This window comes from Plecotus auritus (genome assembly GCF_963455305.1).
Source record: "Plecotus auritus genome assembly, chromosome: 2".
Lineage (NCBI taxonomy): Eukaryota > Metazoa > Chordata > Mammalia > Chiroptera > Vespertilionidae > Plecotus > Plecotus auritus.
In genome coordinates this window covers 56,802,043-56,815,965 of record NC_137771.1, presented here as the reverse complement: position 1 = coordinate 56,815,965, position 13,923 = coordinate 56,802,043, and the positions used below count along the sequence as shown (strand labels likewise).

General features: G+C 35.1%; 1 protein-coding gene across 1 annotated transcript in view; it reads right to left on the bottom strand.

Moving 5' to 3' along the window:
* MSH4 (mutS homolog 4) overlaps positions 1-13,923 on the bottom strand; it is a gene marked incomplete at both ends in the record, with an annotated part of 63,471 nt that overhangs the window by 19,089 nt on the left and 30,459 nt on the right. The window contains 7 exons of the mRNA XM_080654638.1: positions 3,038-3,238; positions 5,499-5,623; positions 6,647-6,750; positions 7,750-7,886; positions 8,904-9,073; positions 10,857-10,921; positions 13,712-13,786. Of these exons, the coding sequence (XP_080510764.1) occupies positions 3,038-3,238; positions 5,499-5,623; positions 6,647-6,750; positions 7,750-7,886; positions 8,904-9,073; positions 10,857-10,921; positions 13,712-13,786 (877 nt within the window). The remainder of the gene's footprint in view (positions 1-3,037; positions 3,239-5,498; positions 5,624-6,646; positions 6,751-7,749; positions 7,887-8,903; positions 9,074-10,856; positions 10,922-13,711; positions 13,787-13,923) is intronic.

The window sequence follows — 13,923 nt, the reverse complement described above, 5'->3', positions numbered from 1 at the left end:
CAGGGTTTCTCAACCACAGCACTTACTAACATCTTTGGGCTGGATAAATCTTTCTTGTGTTTGTGGAGGTGATGTGGGGAAGGAAGCTGACCTGTGCATTGTAGGATGTTTAGCAGCATCCCTGGACTCTACAGTTCCCTCAGTTGTGAAACCAAAATTGTCTCCAGATATTGCCAAATAACAGGAGGAAGGGAAACCAAATCACCCCTGGTTGAGAACCAATCATCTCTCTCTGATTCATATAATCTCAAGGAAACCCATTTTTCAGACACAAGAGGAAAACTGTGGCTCTACACCAAGAAATATGTGACAACGTTGGGCCAGTGACAGCCATTTATATGCATGTGTGTACACGTGTGTGTAATATATCAATTGTTGTGGACAAGCAATTGGTACCCCTTAAATTAAATAAGGGAAATGATTATCTGACCAATGTTATAACTTTGGAAAAATCTTGTATGTGTTATTAAAGGCAGTAGCTTATCCTACTTATTTTACATTTTCTCACAACAAAGTTTGTTTTTAATAATTAGATTATTCATTTCAGTAATAATTGACTCAACATGAATAGTTATAGTAAGGAAGTCTCTACTTCTGTTATATTCCACAACATTTTTAGTATAATCCAACCCAAGACTGGATGAAGCTTAATAAATACCAAATCCTAAAAGTTATGGTCTACATACTGCACACTACTATATAAACTTTTAGGTAAGAAAATCTACTCCAGAGAAACCAAGATGGTGGCATAGGTAAACACCTTAACTGCTGCCTCACACAACAATTTCAAAACTACAACTAAAAGACAAAACGAACTTCATCCAGAACCACAGGAAAGCTGGCTGAATGGAAATTCTACAACTAGAAGTAAAGAGAAAAGCACACGGAGACTCAGAGGAGCTGCAAAAGGCTGAGGTACAGAGACATGCGCAGAGAGGACTGGTGGCTGAGTGTGTGGCTGGCTTTCTCAAGTGGGAGGGAGATGGAAGCTCCCAGCTGTGCTGAACTTCAGTTCAGGACGAGACCCTGGGGACCCAGACTCATACGGGGGGAATCTGGACTGTAAGAAAAAGAGAAAAGCACACTGAGACTCAGGAGAGCTGTGAAAGGCAGAGGTCCGGAGGCAGGCACGCATGGAGAGGACTGACTGCTGAGTGTGCGGCTGGCTTTCTCAAGCGGGAGGGAGACGGAAGCTCCCAACTGCGCTGAACTCCAGTTCCAGGCGAGACTCTGGGAATCCAGACTCATTCTGGGAGAAACTGGACTGTCTGGCAGTGGGTGAAACTCGAGGGCGGCTTTCTCTCAGAGGTGCTTGCAGTGATTACCGAGGGACACTGAGACCCAGAGGCCTCATAGGGCAGGGCAGATGGGAAGCCAAGGCTGTCTGCTCCACCCTGAGACTCTGCCCCATCCAAGCTGAGCACAGAGGCTTTTGCAATTTTGCAAGTCTTGTCTCATAAGGGTGTCTCCAGTACAGAAGTTCTCCCAGCGTAGACACAGCTGATCCTCACAGCCAATTGGCCTGGAGGTCAATTCCTCCCAGTGATACCAACAACAATCAAGACTTAACTACAACAAGGCTGTGCACACAGTCCACAAAGGGGTGCACCAAGAGTGTCTACCTCAGGTAACTGGGGAGGCTGAGCCACTGGGCCCTATAGGACACCTAGCACAGAAAGTTACTCTACCAACTCAGGGAAGCAGCCAAAGTGCGGAGACAAAGAAACAGACCACAAATGAAAGAAATGGAGGAAAGCAAACTACTGGATATAGAGTTCAAAACCACGGTTATAAGGATTTTCAAGAATTTCCTAGAAAAGGCTGATAAATTTAGTGAGACCCTCAAGGATATGAAAAAAGACCAACTAGAAATTAAACATACACTGACTGAAATAAAAAATATTATACAGAGACCTAACAGCAGACTAGAGGACCTCAAGAATCAAGTCAAAGATTTGAAATACAAAGAAGCAAAAAACACTCAACCAGAAAAGCAAAAAGAAAAAAGAATCCAAAAATTTGAAGATAGTGTAAGGAGCCTCTGGGACAACTTCAAGCGCACCAACATCCGAATTATGAGGGTGCCAGAAGAGAGAGAGCAAGATATTGAAAACCTATTTGAAGAAATAATGACAGAAAACTTCCCCCACCTGGTGAAAGAAATAGACTTACATGTCCAGGAAGTGCAGAGAACCCCAAACAAAAGGAATCCAAAGAGGACCACACCAAGACACATCATAATTAAAATGCCAAGAGCAAAAGACAAAGAGAGGATATTAAAAGCAGCAAGAGAAAAACAGTTAATTACCTACAAGGGAGCACCCATACGACTGTCAGCTGATTTCTCAACAGAAACTATGCAGGCCAGATGGGAGTGGCAAGAAATATTCAAAGTGATGAATAGCAAGAACCTACAACCAAGATTACTCTACCCAGCAAAGCCATCATTCAAAATTGAAGGTCAGATAAAGAGCTTCACAGATTAAAAAAAGCTAAAGGAGTTCATCACCACTAAACCAGTATTATATGAAATGCTGAAAGGTATTCTTTAAGAAGAGGAAAAAGAAGAAAAAGGTAAAGATAAAAATTATGAACAACAAATACATACCTATCAACAAGTGAATCTAAAAATCAAGTGAATAAAAAATCTGATGAACAGAATAAACTGGTGAATATAATAGAATCAGGGGCATAGAAAGGGAGTGGACTGATAATTCTCAGGGGGAAAGGGGTGTGGGGGGTGCGGGAAGGGACTGGACAAAAATCGTACACCTATGGATGAGGACAGTGGGGAGGGGTAAGGGCAGAGGGTGGGGTGGGAACCTGGTGGAGGGGAGCTATGGGGGAAAAAAAGAGGAACAATTATAATAATCTGGACAATAAAAATTTATTAAATTAAAAAATAAATTTTTAAAAAGAAAAGGAAATCTACTCCAACTGTTCTTGGGTTAATTAGGCACCTGGATCTAAAATATCAGGCATAAAATATTAAAAATGGGAGGCAGAAATGGTAACTATAAAATAAGACAAAACTTACCAATCTGGGCCATAATCTGACAAAGTGCAATCTGTTTTAAATATGTGGATTTCCCACTCATATTTGGTCCAGTAATGATCAAAAAATTACTCCCTTCTGTAATATAGGTATTGTTGGCAACAGGTTTGTCCACAGATATTCTTTCAAGAATAGGATGCCATCCTTGTTTGATTGCTAAAGTATCAGTAAACTCTGGCCGAACTAAAGAAAAAAAATAGAATAGTTTTTGAAAGAATAGTTTATATTTATATTATAAAATTATGTTATAACACATACTATGACACCTTAGTAATTTTACTAGGGTCAATTCTGAATAGTAACATTAAGGTATTATTTTGTCCCAAATTACATATGTATTCATCTAAATTATAACTGACACACTCTAAACACCATCACTTTTATCCACTTCCAATGAACTCTAGGATTTAGTTTCCTGTCATCCTAGGCTCCAAAAGAGTTCATGACATTTTCAGATTTGTATATATTAAGAAGAATCAACTAGTCAGATGGTAGTTTTAAAATAACAATCAATTACTGGTACTACAAAATTGTACATTACTTAATCCCCACCTTAAGCATTATTTCATATCTGGCATACTTAGCTTTTCAAATGAGGTATAAATACAGAGTAAAACCAAATATAAAAATAATTTTATGTCCAAACCCTTATAAAAATTGTATCTAAGATTAAATCTCAAAGGCTAGAGAAAAAATACATAAAATATATTGTTAATTTATAGAAACATTTTGTGGTAAAGGGAGAAGGAAGAAGGTCAGAGAAATATAAAATGTTACATTCCTCTAGATGAAACACAGGGATAAACTTAAAAGTATTCATTATGAAAGTGAAGTTGGTTAGAAAAAAATATTTTTAATTATTTCAAAATATTTTTTACACCAAAAATTCATTATTCAAGATGGTCCCTCTCAAATTAAAATGAAGCAAGATCAAGTATCTTAACAGTTAAGAAAACTACTATTTAAGATTAGCTGATCCCTAAGGTAAGTCTTTGACCCAAAAGGAAATACAAAAGATTAAAAAATTTGGGCCTATGAAATAACAATTTAAAAAGTTAATATTTCCATAAAAATATGGAAATAAGAAAAAAATTTTTATAAGATATTTATTTCTCATCACAGAAATAAATAAGCATAACATTTTGGAAATGTTACTGCTAATTATAGGAAAAAAATTTAATATTAATGTTGTTAAGTTCATAATTATTCAACCTTAATTATTATCACATACTAGTTCTGCAAATTTGTATACTGGAGTATGGCTATTGCTGATGAATTAAATAAGAAATTTCAAAGGGATAACTTGAAGTATTCATTTAACATTAGGAAATTACTTAACATTTATATTCAAGGCCTATACAAAAATAAATGATATAATTCCTGATCCTGGGAAGCTCACATCTAAGGAGCTAGTTTAGAAAATGCTCACTTTGGAGATTCATTTCTCTTGTGTCTATTAGTATTAGTCACACTGCTTTTAATGAGTCTTCAAATTGAAACTTTATAAATTTGGGTCATTATCATTTTCACCAAGGAAACAGCTCTGTAGTCTTTCTTATTTAGGGAACTTTTAAAATTTCTTGCACTTTTTTCTTTCTGATTTGTCAATTTCTCAGTAAATAATTTCTGACTTATAAAAGAAATTTTAAGGGCAATTTCACTTGCTCTGTTTTGAGCGAGTCTAGGACCATCAGCAAGAGATTATATTTCAGGTAAAAATACAAAATGTTCATAATCTATAATAATAAAAGCATAATATGCTAATTAGACTCGACATTCTTCCAGACAACCTTCCAGACAAAGCCATGGCTGCGAGGGAAGCCCGGGTCCCAGGTGCCAGAGGGAAGCCAGTGCTGGCAGTCAGGGGAAGGAAGGCCTACTCTTGCACAAATTTCATGCATTGGGCCTCTAGTTGTTATATAAAACTAGAGGCCTGGTACACGAAATTTGTGCACTCAGGAGGGGGGTCCCTCAGCCCAGCCTGCACCCTCTCGCAGTCTGGGAGCCCTCAGGGGATGTCTGACTGGGAGCAGTCCTACGCCATCAGTCGGACATCTTTAGCACTGTTGCAGAGGTGGGCCACTGTGTGCGCCAGTTGTCAGCCTGGCTTGTGGCTGAGCCACTGACCACCAGGTTGGCCAGCCGGGGAGGAACCACGGGAGGGCTCCAGGGCATGTCTGGCCCATCTCGCTCAGTCCCGATCAGCCAGACCCCAGCAGCAAGCTAACCTACAGGTCGGAGTGTCTGCCCCCTGGTGGTCAGTGCACATCATAGCAAGCAGTTGAGTGGCCTTAGCATATCATTAGCATATTACACTTTGATTGGTTGAACGACCAACTGGACAACTGGACACTTAGCATATTAGGCTTTTATTATATAGGATTGCTTGAATGGGACAGAAATTTCAGTATGCAACATACTTATTCCAAAGAAAATAACTTACCATAGTCAGAAAGAGTGCAGGCATGAGCAAATGACAGTAGCATATCCAGCATTGACACAGTGTCAGACAATTTATATAAACAATGAATATGTTCATAAATTTCACTAAGCAGTTTGCACACTATCCTGAAAGTACACATTTGGTAAGATAAGTCATTCTTTTTAAAGAGGGGCACACTATGAAATTGTAAAACAATATTAAATTCATTGCCTCAGGTAAAATAACATTCACATTTGAGCTATACACTGAAGATAAGTCTACTTTCTCATTATAGACATGAGGAAATTGAAGCTCATGCTCAAGGTCATAGCTACTTAGTAGCAAAGAAACCATCTTCTGATGTGTGAGCACCATGTTTTTGAAATGATTGCTTTTTATCAAATCTTAATGAAGTAAACTTTTATTAATAAAAATATTTTATATAGGTTAAGTGTTCACATATTTCAAGATATCCCATCTGCTAATAATTTTGTGATTTTTGTATATGTTAAATTCTCCACAAAACCTGTCATGTATTTTCTCTCACCCATATATTCTCTCTCTCACACACACATACACCTTAACAGCATAATTATTTAAGCTTTTATGTGGTAGAGTTAATATAATTGTGACATAATATAAAAGTTTTTCCCTAACAAGGAAAAATATATTCCCAAAATGTACTGCATCATGTAATCTCTGTGGTCTCTGCCCTGAAATTGTTTGGAAAGCCCAATATTTCTCTTTATCATCTCAGCTCACCAATTCTAAACATCTTATTTCTTATTTCTAGCTAAACTGCTACTGTTTCATGAACAGCAAGAGACTGACACTTCTGTGATGTTGCTGTATAAGTAGTAAAGCATGCAAAGTGGAAGTTATATAACATAGTAAACTGAATAAAACCCAAAATAAGACCAGGATATGCCAAGTTCTATATTATGGTGGAAGTAGCAGTAGTAATAAGGTTATTTGGCAATTAGATTTGCCCTAAGGCTTCTGTGAGACTCACTAATCCCAATCACAATAACAAAGTTTCTTTGTCCAGCAAATGTTCTTTCTTTACCATTTATTTTGCAATCAGATAAAAAGTAAATTAATGAAATTTATTATAGTGACACAAATGAAAGCAATTTAATTCAATATTCAAAAATTTCAAATGCTCTTACATATAAGTCATATGATAGATTTCTCTCAAAGACTCTTGGCATCTTTCATTCATTTTAATTAAATCTGCTGATGTAAAGCTATAAGAATTTTTCACTTTAGAGATCTGTCAGAAAATTAAAAAACAAAAGTCAAGATAGATGTACACTCCTATGAAATAAAGCATACAGATCTTAAACAATAAAAAGACAGATATTTAGGTTAGTCATTTTAATTTTTCAGATATAGTTTCTTAGAGAAAGTACCAAATAATGTTTGTGAATGAGGAAAGATCACATCTAAGGTTAAAACAGAATTTTTTAACTTAGTCCATTGACATGACTTTTTTTATAAGTCTTAAAATGACTGTGTAAAAATGTTTATTTTAAAGTCTTATTATCAAGTAATATGCAGGATACATATCAGTAGTCCTCACTCCATCTCTGATGCTTGTTTTAGGCCTTGCCCCATAAATGAATGTCACTCAATCTCTAATCTCATTACCAAGTCTCAATCCATTCTTCACTTCATCCATCCACATTACTTGGTAATACAGTATATATTTTAAAACCCTAAAACGTAAATGGTTTGTTTTTGTCAAAAGGGATTCTCTTGGAGCAGAGAAAGCAAAGATTAGAGTAGGTTCGATGTTCCCTAAGTGGTATATTATGGAGGAGTTAATATATATATAGGAAAAAATATTTCCCTGGTCCAAAAGTTTGGCAATATTGGATTAAAACAAGTTAAGTATATTTCTCTACTTCAGTCCTTTTAAAACTTTAATAGGCAAATGTGCACTGCAAAACTACCTAAAATGAGATGGTATAGTATTTTCTAAATTTCTTTGATCATAAATATCTTTTGGACTATCTTTCTTCATTTTCCTTTTTTACCATTTTTACCAAGCTCCCAGAACTGTGGGAAGCACTGCTTGGTATTTCTCTAAAAAAAAAAAATTGCTCATAAATCACTCTTAGATTAGTATAGCGGTTAGATGGGTAGGTAGGAATAGGAGAGGCAATATACAGAACATTAGTAAATTTGGCATGTAAAACTCAAGGAGTGCCTGAAAATATGTAAACGTAATCCTGAAACAATTATCTCCTAACCAAGCTCTAGAGTGTACCTTAATAAACTCTGAAGGAAGTTGATCATTGGGTAGGGCTGCACAATCTATAGTCATCTGAATGAAAAATCCTCTAGCAGAGCTAAAACTTGTCCTTAAAGGAAGACTATATTTTTCTGCTAGCTGCGATATCATTCCTAGTGACCAGAAAAAAAATAAAAACAAAACAAATAAATTTTAATGAGAAATTATTTTTTCTGTTTAAAAATATCACATCCACTTTTTATTTTACATATAAATAGGAAGGTCTTGTTATACTTTTAAACTCTAAATATTTTTAATGTCTAAAATATCTGGTTAAGTATTTTCTTTTAAAAATTGTAGAGTAAAGCTAGTCATTTTGATTGGTATTTTGAAAGTAAAAAAAAAAAAACTGTAAAAATTAAAATAAAATAAAACTAAGACTATTTTATACTCCCTGTATTAGGAATATTAGGATTTTTTTTATTATTGATTAAAGAAATTAATTGATGTGTCCTTATCCTCCCATTGCTCCCCCACCCCACTCCCGTTCATGCCCTCACCCCCCTGGTGTCTGTTCCATTGGTTATGCTTACATGCATGCATACAAGTCCTTTAGGAATATTAGTTTTTATTCATTCTATTTTTTAAAAGAGAACACATAAATTATTGCAATAATTACTTCACAATAAGAAATACCCTCTATAAAACATATTTTACAAAACAAAATTTTCCAGCTCTGGCCAGTGTTAGACAATTGATGTGTCCCTCTCATAAACATGTTTCTGTACAAGAATGTTTCTGTTTTATGTACTCACAACTGTAAATCGACTTTTGCTCACCCCTGTATTTGTTAAATTATTGTACTGGCTCAAATGCATCCTCTTCTACATAAAAATGATATCTCTCTCTCCACTGAAACCCTTTAATACTGATAGCCTGCATTTTTTATGCAGTTTCTATGTTCTATAAAGGTACTTCTATATTTAACTTTGGAGAAAAAATAGACATAACACTTTGTAATCTTTATTTTTAAAAATATTCCTTAAATGGTAATATGTGTTAACCTTACCTGTTTGATAACAAAAAAATAAGTTAAAAGTATTCACAGCAAGTTATCACCAGCAAAAAAGCATAGCATGTCTGAAAGTTTTTCTTTCTAAAAAACAAAAAAATATGCATAATTAAATTACCTGCTATGTCATCTACAATCTCGGTATATGTTCTTCTAGCTATGTCGAGAAACTCATTTATATTAGACCTCACTGCATAGCACTTTTGAGTCCTCATGTTCAAGCATCCTTTCATGTACCTTGCATCATCATTAATTACTGTTTTAATCTTTTCAAGTATGATTCCAAACCTAAAAAAAGAATATTACAGACAATAAGTAAAATAGTTACAATTCATAGTTTGAGTCATAGTTAATGATAACAAATATTATATTATCTTAAATCACTGTTGAAAATAAACAATTAAGCAATATATATTTAAATTTACATAAGTTAGAACTTTGACTATGTCAATTTTAAACTACGTTGCTGGACTAGATTCTTAAAGTAATATAAGGCCACCAAGAGTGATTCTACAACTGCTAGTAAACAGATCTCCCAAATTATACATACTGACTGTGCCCATGAATATAAAATGTACCCTGGAACAACTGTTAAAAAATTTCTGGCTTCATGTTCATTGATTCAATAAACATTTACTTATACCATGTATTAAGCACTTTGTTAGGTGCAGAGATTCAAAGAAGGATTAACATATGGCCCTCACACTTAATGGGGGCAAGGGAGACAAAACATATATTGTGAGACAGTATACAAGTGATTAAGTACAGTGATTATGCAAACCAGAAGTCTAACATTTTGTTTATTCTGTTCTGCATTTTATTTGTAATTAATTCAGTTGTATTATGAACCCCAATTTGTAGGCTTACATAAGATCTGAATCTTAAATCAATGAAATAACAGTTCTTAAGTATCAAGTCTTTTTGGTCAAGAACCAAGGTGCTACTGCTATAAACAATATTAAAATTAAATTGTATTTAGATCTTATTCAGTATTCATTCTACTATTTTTGGTTATATTAGGCCCTTCATGACTTAACAAAAGAGAAAATATCCTATATAATAAATAGGTAATATGCAAATTGACCATCACACCCTTACAAGATGGCTGCCTATGACCAGGGCAGCAGGGGGTTTAATGAGGGACAACCAAACAACTGAACAGCAGACTGCGTGGGGTGACCAGGCCAGTGGGAGGGCTGTGAGGGGCGACCAGGCCAGCAGGAGGGGCAGTTGGGGACAACCAGGCCAGCTGGGGGAGGGGGCAGTTAGGGGTGACCAGGCCAGCAGAGGGGGGCAGTTGGGGATGACCAGGCCGGTAAGGGGGGCAGTAAGAGGCAACCAGGCCAGCAGGGTGGGGCAGTTAGGGGCAACCAGGCCAGTAGGGGGGTGCAGTTGGGGGTGACCAGGCTGGCAGGGGGGGCAGTAAGGGGTGACCAGGCCAGTAGGGGGGCAGTTAGGGTCAACTAGGCTGGCAGGGAGGGGAAGTTGGGGGGGACCTGGCTGGCAGGGGGAGAATTAGGGGTGACCAGGCCAGCAGGGGGGGCAGTTAGGGGCGATCAGGCCGGCACGCAGAGGCAGTGAGGGGCAATCAGGCTGGCGGGGGGGGGGGCAGTTAGGGGCGACCAGGCAGGCAGGCAAGTGAGTGATTAGGAGCCAGCAGTCCAGGATTGTGAGAGGGACGTTCAACTTCCGATTTAGGACATCCCCCAAGAGGTCCCAGATTGGAGAGGGTCAGACTGGGCTGAGGGAACCCCCCTGTGCACGAATTTTGTGTACCAGGCCTCTAATATTTTTATATTTGTAAGACTTTCCATAAGAGAATGGCTAAAAAAAAATATTAAAATTGTGTATGATTTTTAATGCTATTCTAATTGTCCATTAACATGATGTTACCCTACTTATTGGTATTTACAAGATAAAATGTGTAGTTAGAATTTTGAAGAATAGTTTAAAGGATCTATTAACTAAAGCTCAAGCAATTATTCTACAAAATATAGAGTTCTTAAATATCAGTGACAATCAGGAAGAAAGTAATAATCTGATATTTAATTAACAGTTGAGTGACAAAGACCTTTTATCTTCCAAGGAACCATAGTAAGCTCTTAATAAAGGTGTATTACAGTTCTTCAGAGCAATCTATTAAAGAATAAAATAAAGATAGTTAAGGATAATGAATTATGACATTATTCACACATAGCATCTTATATTTGTTCAATACTTTACAGCTTACCAAATGCTTACTTGCTTCATCTTCTCACTTATATACTCATAAAACATATTTTAGATATGTAGGTGAGGACAGATGGTATCTTTCCCATTTTCCATATTAAGAGCACAGGGCCAATAAGTGGCCTCCATTGCTTCATTATTATGACTTATTTTTCTTGTCTCCCAACTAATTGTTAATACCCACTACTTATCAGAGGTAGATACTTAAACAGCTATCATAATACATTTGGAGTAATCTACATAAAATTCTAAAATTTGCATTAAATTTACATTAAACTAAAAAAGTGCTCTGTATATTAAAAAATAGAGCAATTTCTCCATTCTTATATGGTAAAAGTTTGGATTTTATTTTGCTCAATGGTTATTATAAATTTCATTACTTGAATAAACAAAACAGGAGGACAAAACAGTTAAAGTGCTATGAGGCAATGGCAATATTTTTTGTTTATGAATAAAATATAACATTTATACACTGATAAAAACTCAGAAAAACATAAAGGAAAACATTTAAATCACTCATAATTCTACCACCCTTCCAAAGAAAAATAATCTAAATATTATGGTACATTTCCTGTCACTTCTTTAAAAAAATCATTGCATGTTCCTTTTCTCCTCCACTTAATACTATATGATAAGCATTAAAAAACTTTTATAGTAACAATTTTAAATAATTCCTACTATATATTACACCCTGAAGGAAGCAAGTTGTCTCTTTCCCTAGTTATTGGAGTTCTAGGCTACTTATAATTTCTAATATAAATAATGCTGCAATTACCATCACTAGGCATAAATCCTGGTCAACATTTCTTAAGAGTTATTTCAGACAGATTTCTAGATGTGGTATTACAGGATAAAAAAATGTATGTTTCAAAAATTTCCTGTAAAATATGTTCAATCTGTATTCCTGCCAGCTATGTAGTTGCCTGTCTCACTGTTCTCTCAGTAGCAGTAAGTTGCACTTTGATTTCCATTTTGGAGTCATTTTCCTTATTTCCACTGTCATTCCAGTATTTTCTTTAAAAATTATACAACTTTTATGATGACAGAAATTAGTATTTTGTCTTTCCTTTGCTATAAATTTTTCCTGAAGTTCTTTGGCTTTTACTTTGCCTTTGAAATAACAAAATTTGAAATTTGTTTAATCAAATCTATCAATTTGGGGAGAAGATTTATTACTATACCACTTTCATTCTAAGAAAGATGACAATGATTTTGAAATGTTTTGCCAAATTGCTTTTATTATATATTTACAAGAATGAACTCTATAAAAATTGTTCTATATTTTTCATTATTTTTTCTTTTTAAAAAGTTCTTTTTGCCACTTTCATTTAAAAAATATTTTACACAGTATAGTATTTAAAAATTGATAATAAAAATCACCATTTTGTGAACAACAGAGTAGCAATTACTTCAGGTAAGAGTTGCATCCTAGCCAGTTTGGCTCAGTGGATAGAGCGCCGCCCTGCAGACTAAAGGGTCCCCAGTTCCATTCTGGTCAAGGGCATGTACCTCGTTTGCAGGCTGGATACCTGGGCGGGGCGCATGCAGTAGGCAACCAATTGATGTATCTCTCTCACATTGATGTTTCTCTCTCTGTCTCTCCCCCGCCCTTCCACTCTTTCTAAAAATCAATGGAAAAATTACCTTGGGTGAGGATTTGAAAAAAAAAAAAAAGTTACAGTAAATACTAAAATCAATGAGTAAAAGTCTGATGAGAAAAAGTATATTTACAGTCTCAAAGTATTTCTTCAAACATTACTTATAACTTTAAAAAGAAGAATAGGGAAATGACATCAACATGAGAAAGATACATTTTTATAGAGTATTACTGCCAAATATGCATAAGCTGAATTTAACCATGAATAAATAATCAGACAAATTGAAGAATATCTTATAAAACAACTGATCCTTACTCTTCAAAATGTCAATATCATAACAAAGAAATGCTGAGAAACTTTTCAATTTAAAGGAGTATATAAAATCCTAACATTAAATATAATGCATGATCCTGAACTAGACCCTGTAACTGGAGGGAAGGGGGGAATGGAATCCATAAAGAACATTATTAGAACAACTGGAAAATGTTTAATATGGGCTATAGATTATATAACAGTCGTCTATTAATGCTACATACCTTAATTTTATAATCATATGTTTTTGGGAAAAGGAACATACTTGTTTTAGGAGATATACACTTTAGTATTTAGGTACTATAACTTAATTCTCAAATAGTTCAGTAAAAATAATAATAGTTAGGCCCTAGCTGTTTTGGCTCAGTGGATAGAGTGTCAGCCTGTGGACTGAAGAGTCCCAGGTTCAATTCCAATCAAGGGCACATGCCCGGGTTAAAGGCTCCATCCTAAGTAGGGGGCATGCAAGAGGCAGCCAATCAATGATTCTCTCTCATCATTGTTGTTTCTATCTCTCTCTCCCTCTCCCGTCCTCTTTGAAATAAATAAAAATTTAAAAATAAAAATAACAACATAAAAAAGAGACAAAAGAAACAGCAGATCTGAAATTCAAAAAATAATAAAAATAATAATATGTGTATGTGTTGTGCATGTAAAGATAGAGAATATGGGAATTAGTTACACTATTCTTGCAATTTTCTCTGAGTTTGAAATTTCTGCAAAACAAAAAGTTTAAAAATACAGATTACTAGACATGTTTTGTACAATACACACACACATAAATTACCTTTAAAGGATCCACAAGTTCCAAGGTATGTTTTAGGTATATTAAATTTGTTATCTTTGATTCAGCTGCATTAACCTATTAAAATAAAAATCCAAATGTGAATACCATAAATATTTAATACAAAAATGTGCTTTTCAAAAAAATGTGTTTTGCTCTAAAACATTCTATGCTTATCTTATTTCATATACTTTTTATATGTCAATCAAGCCAAG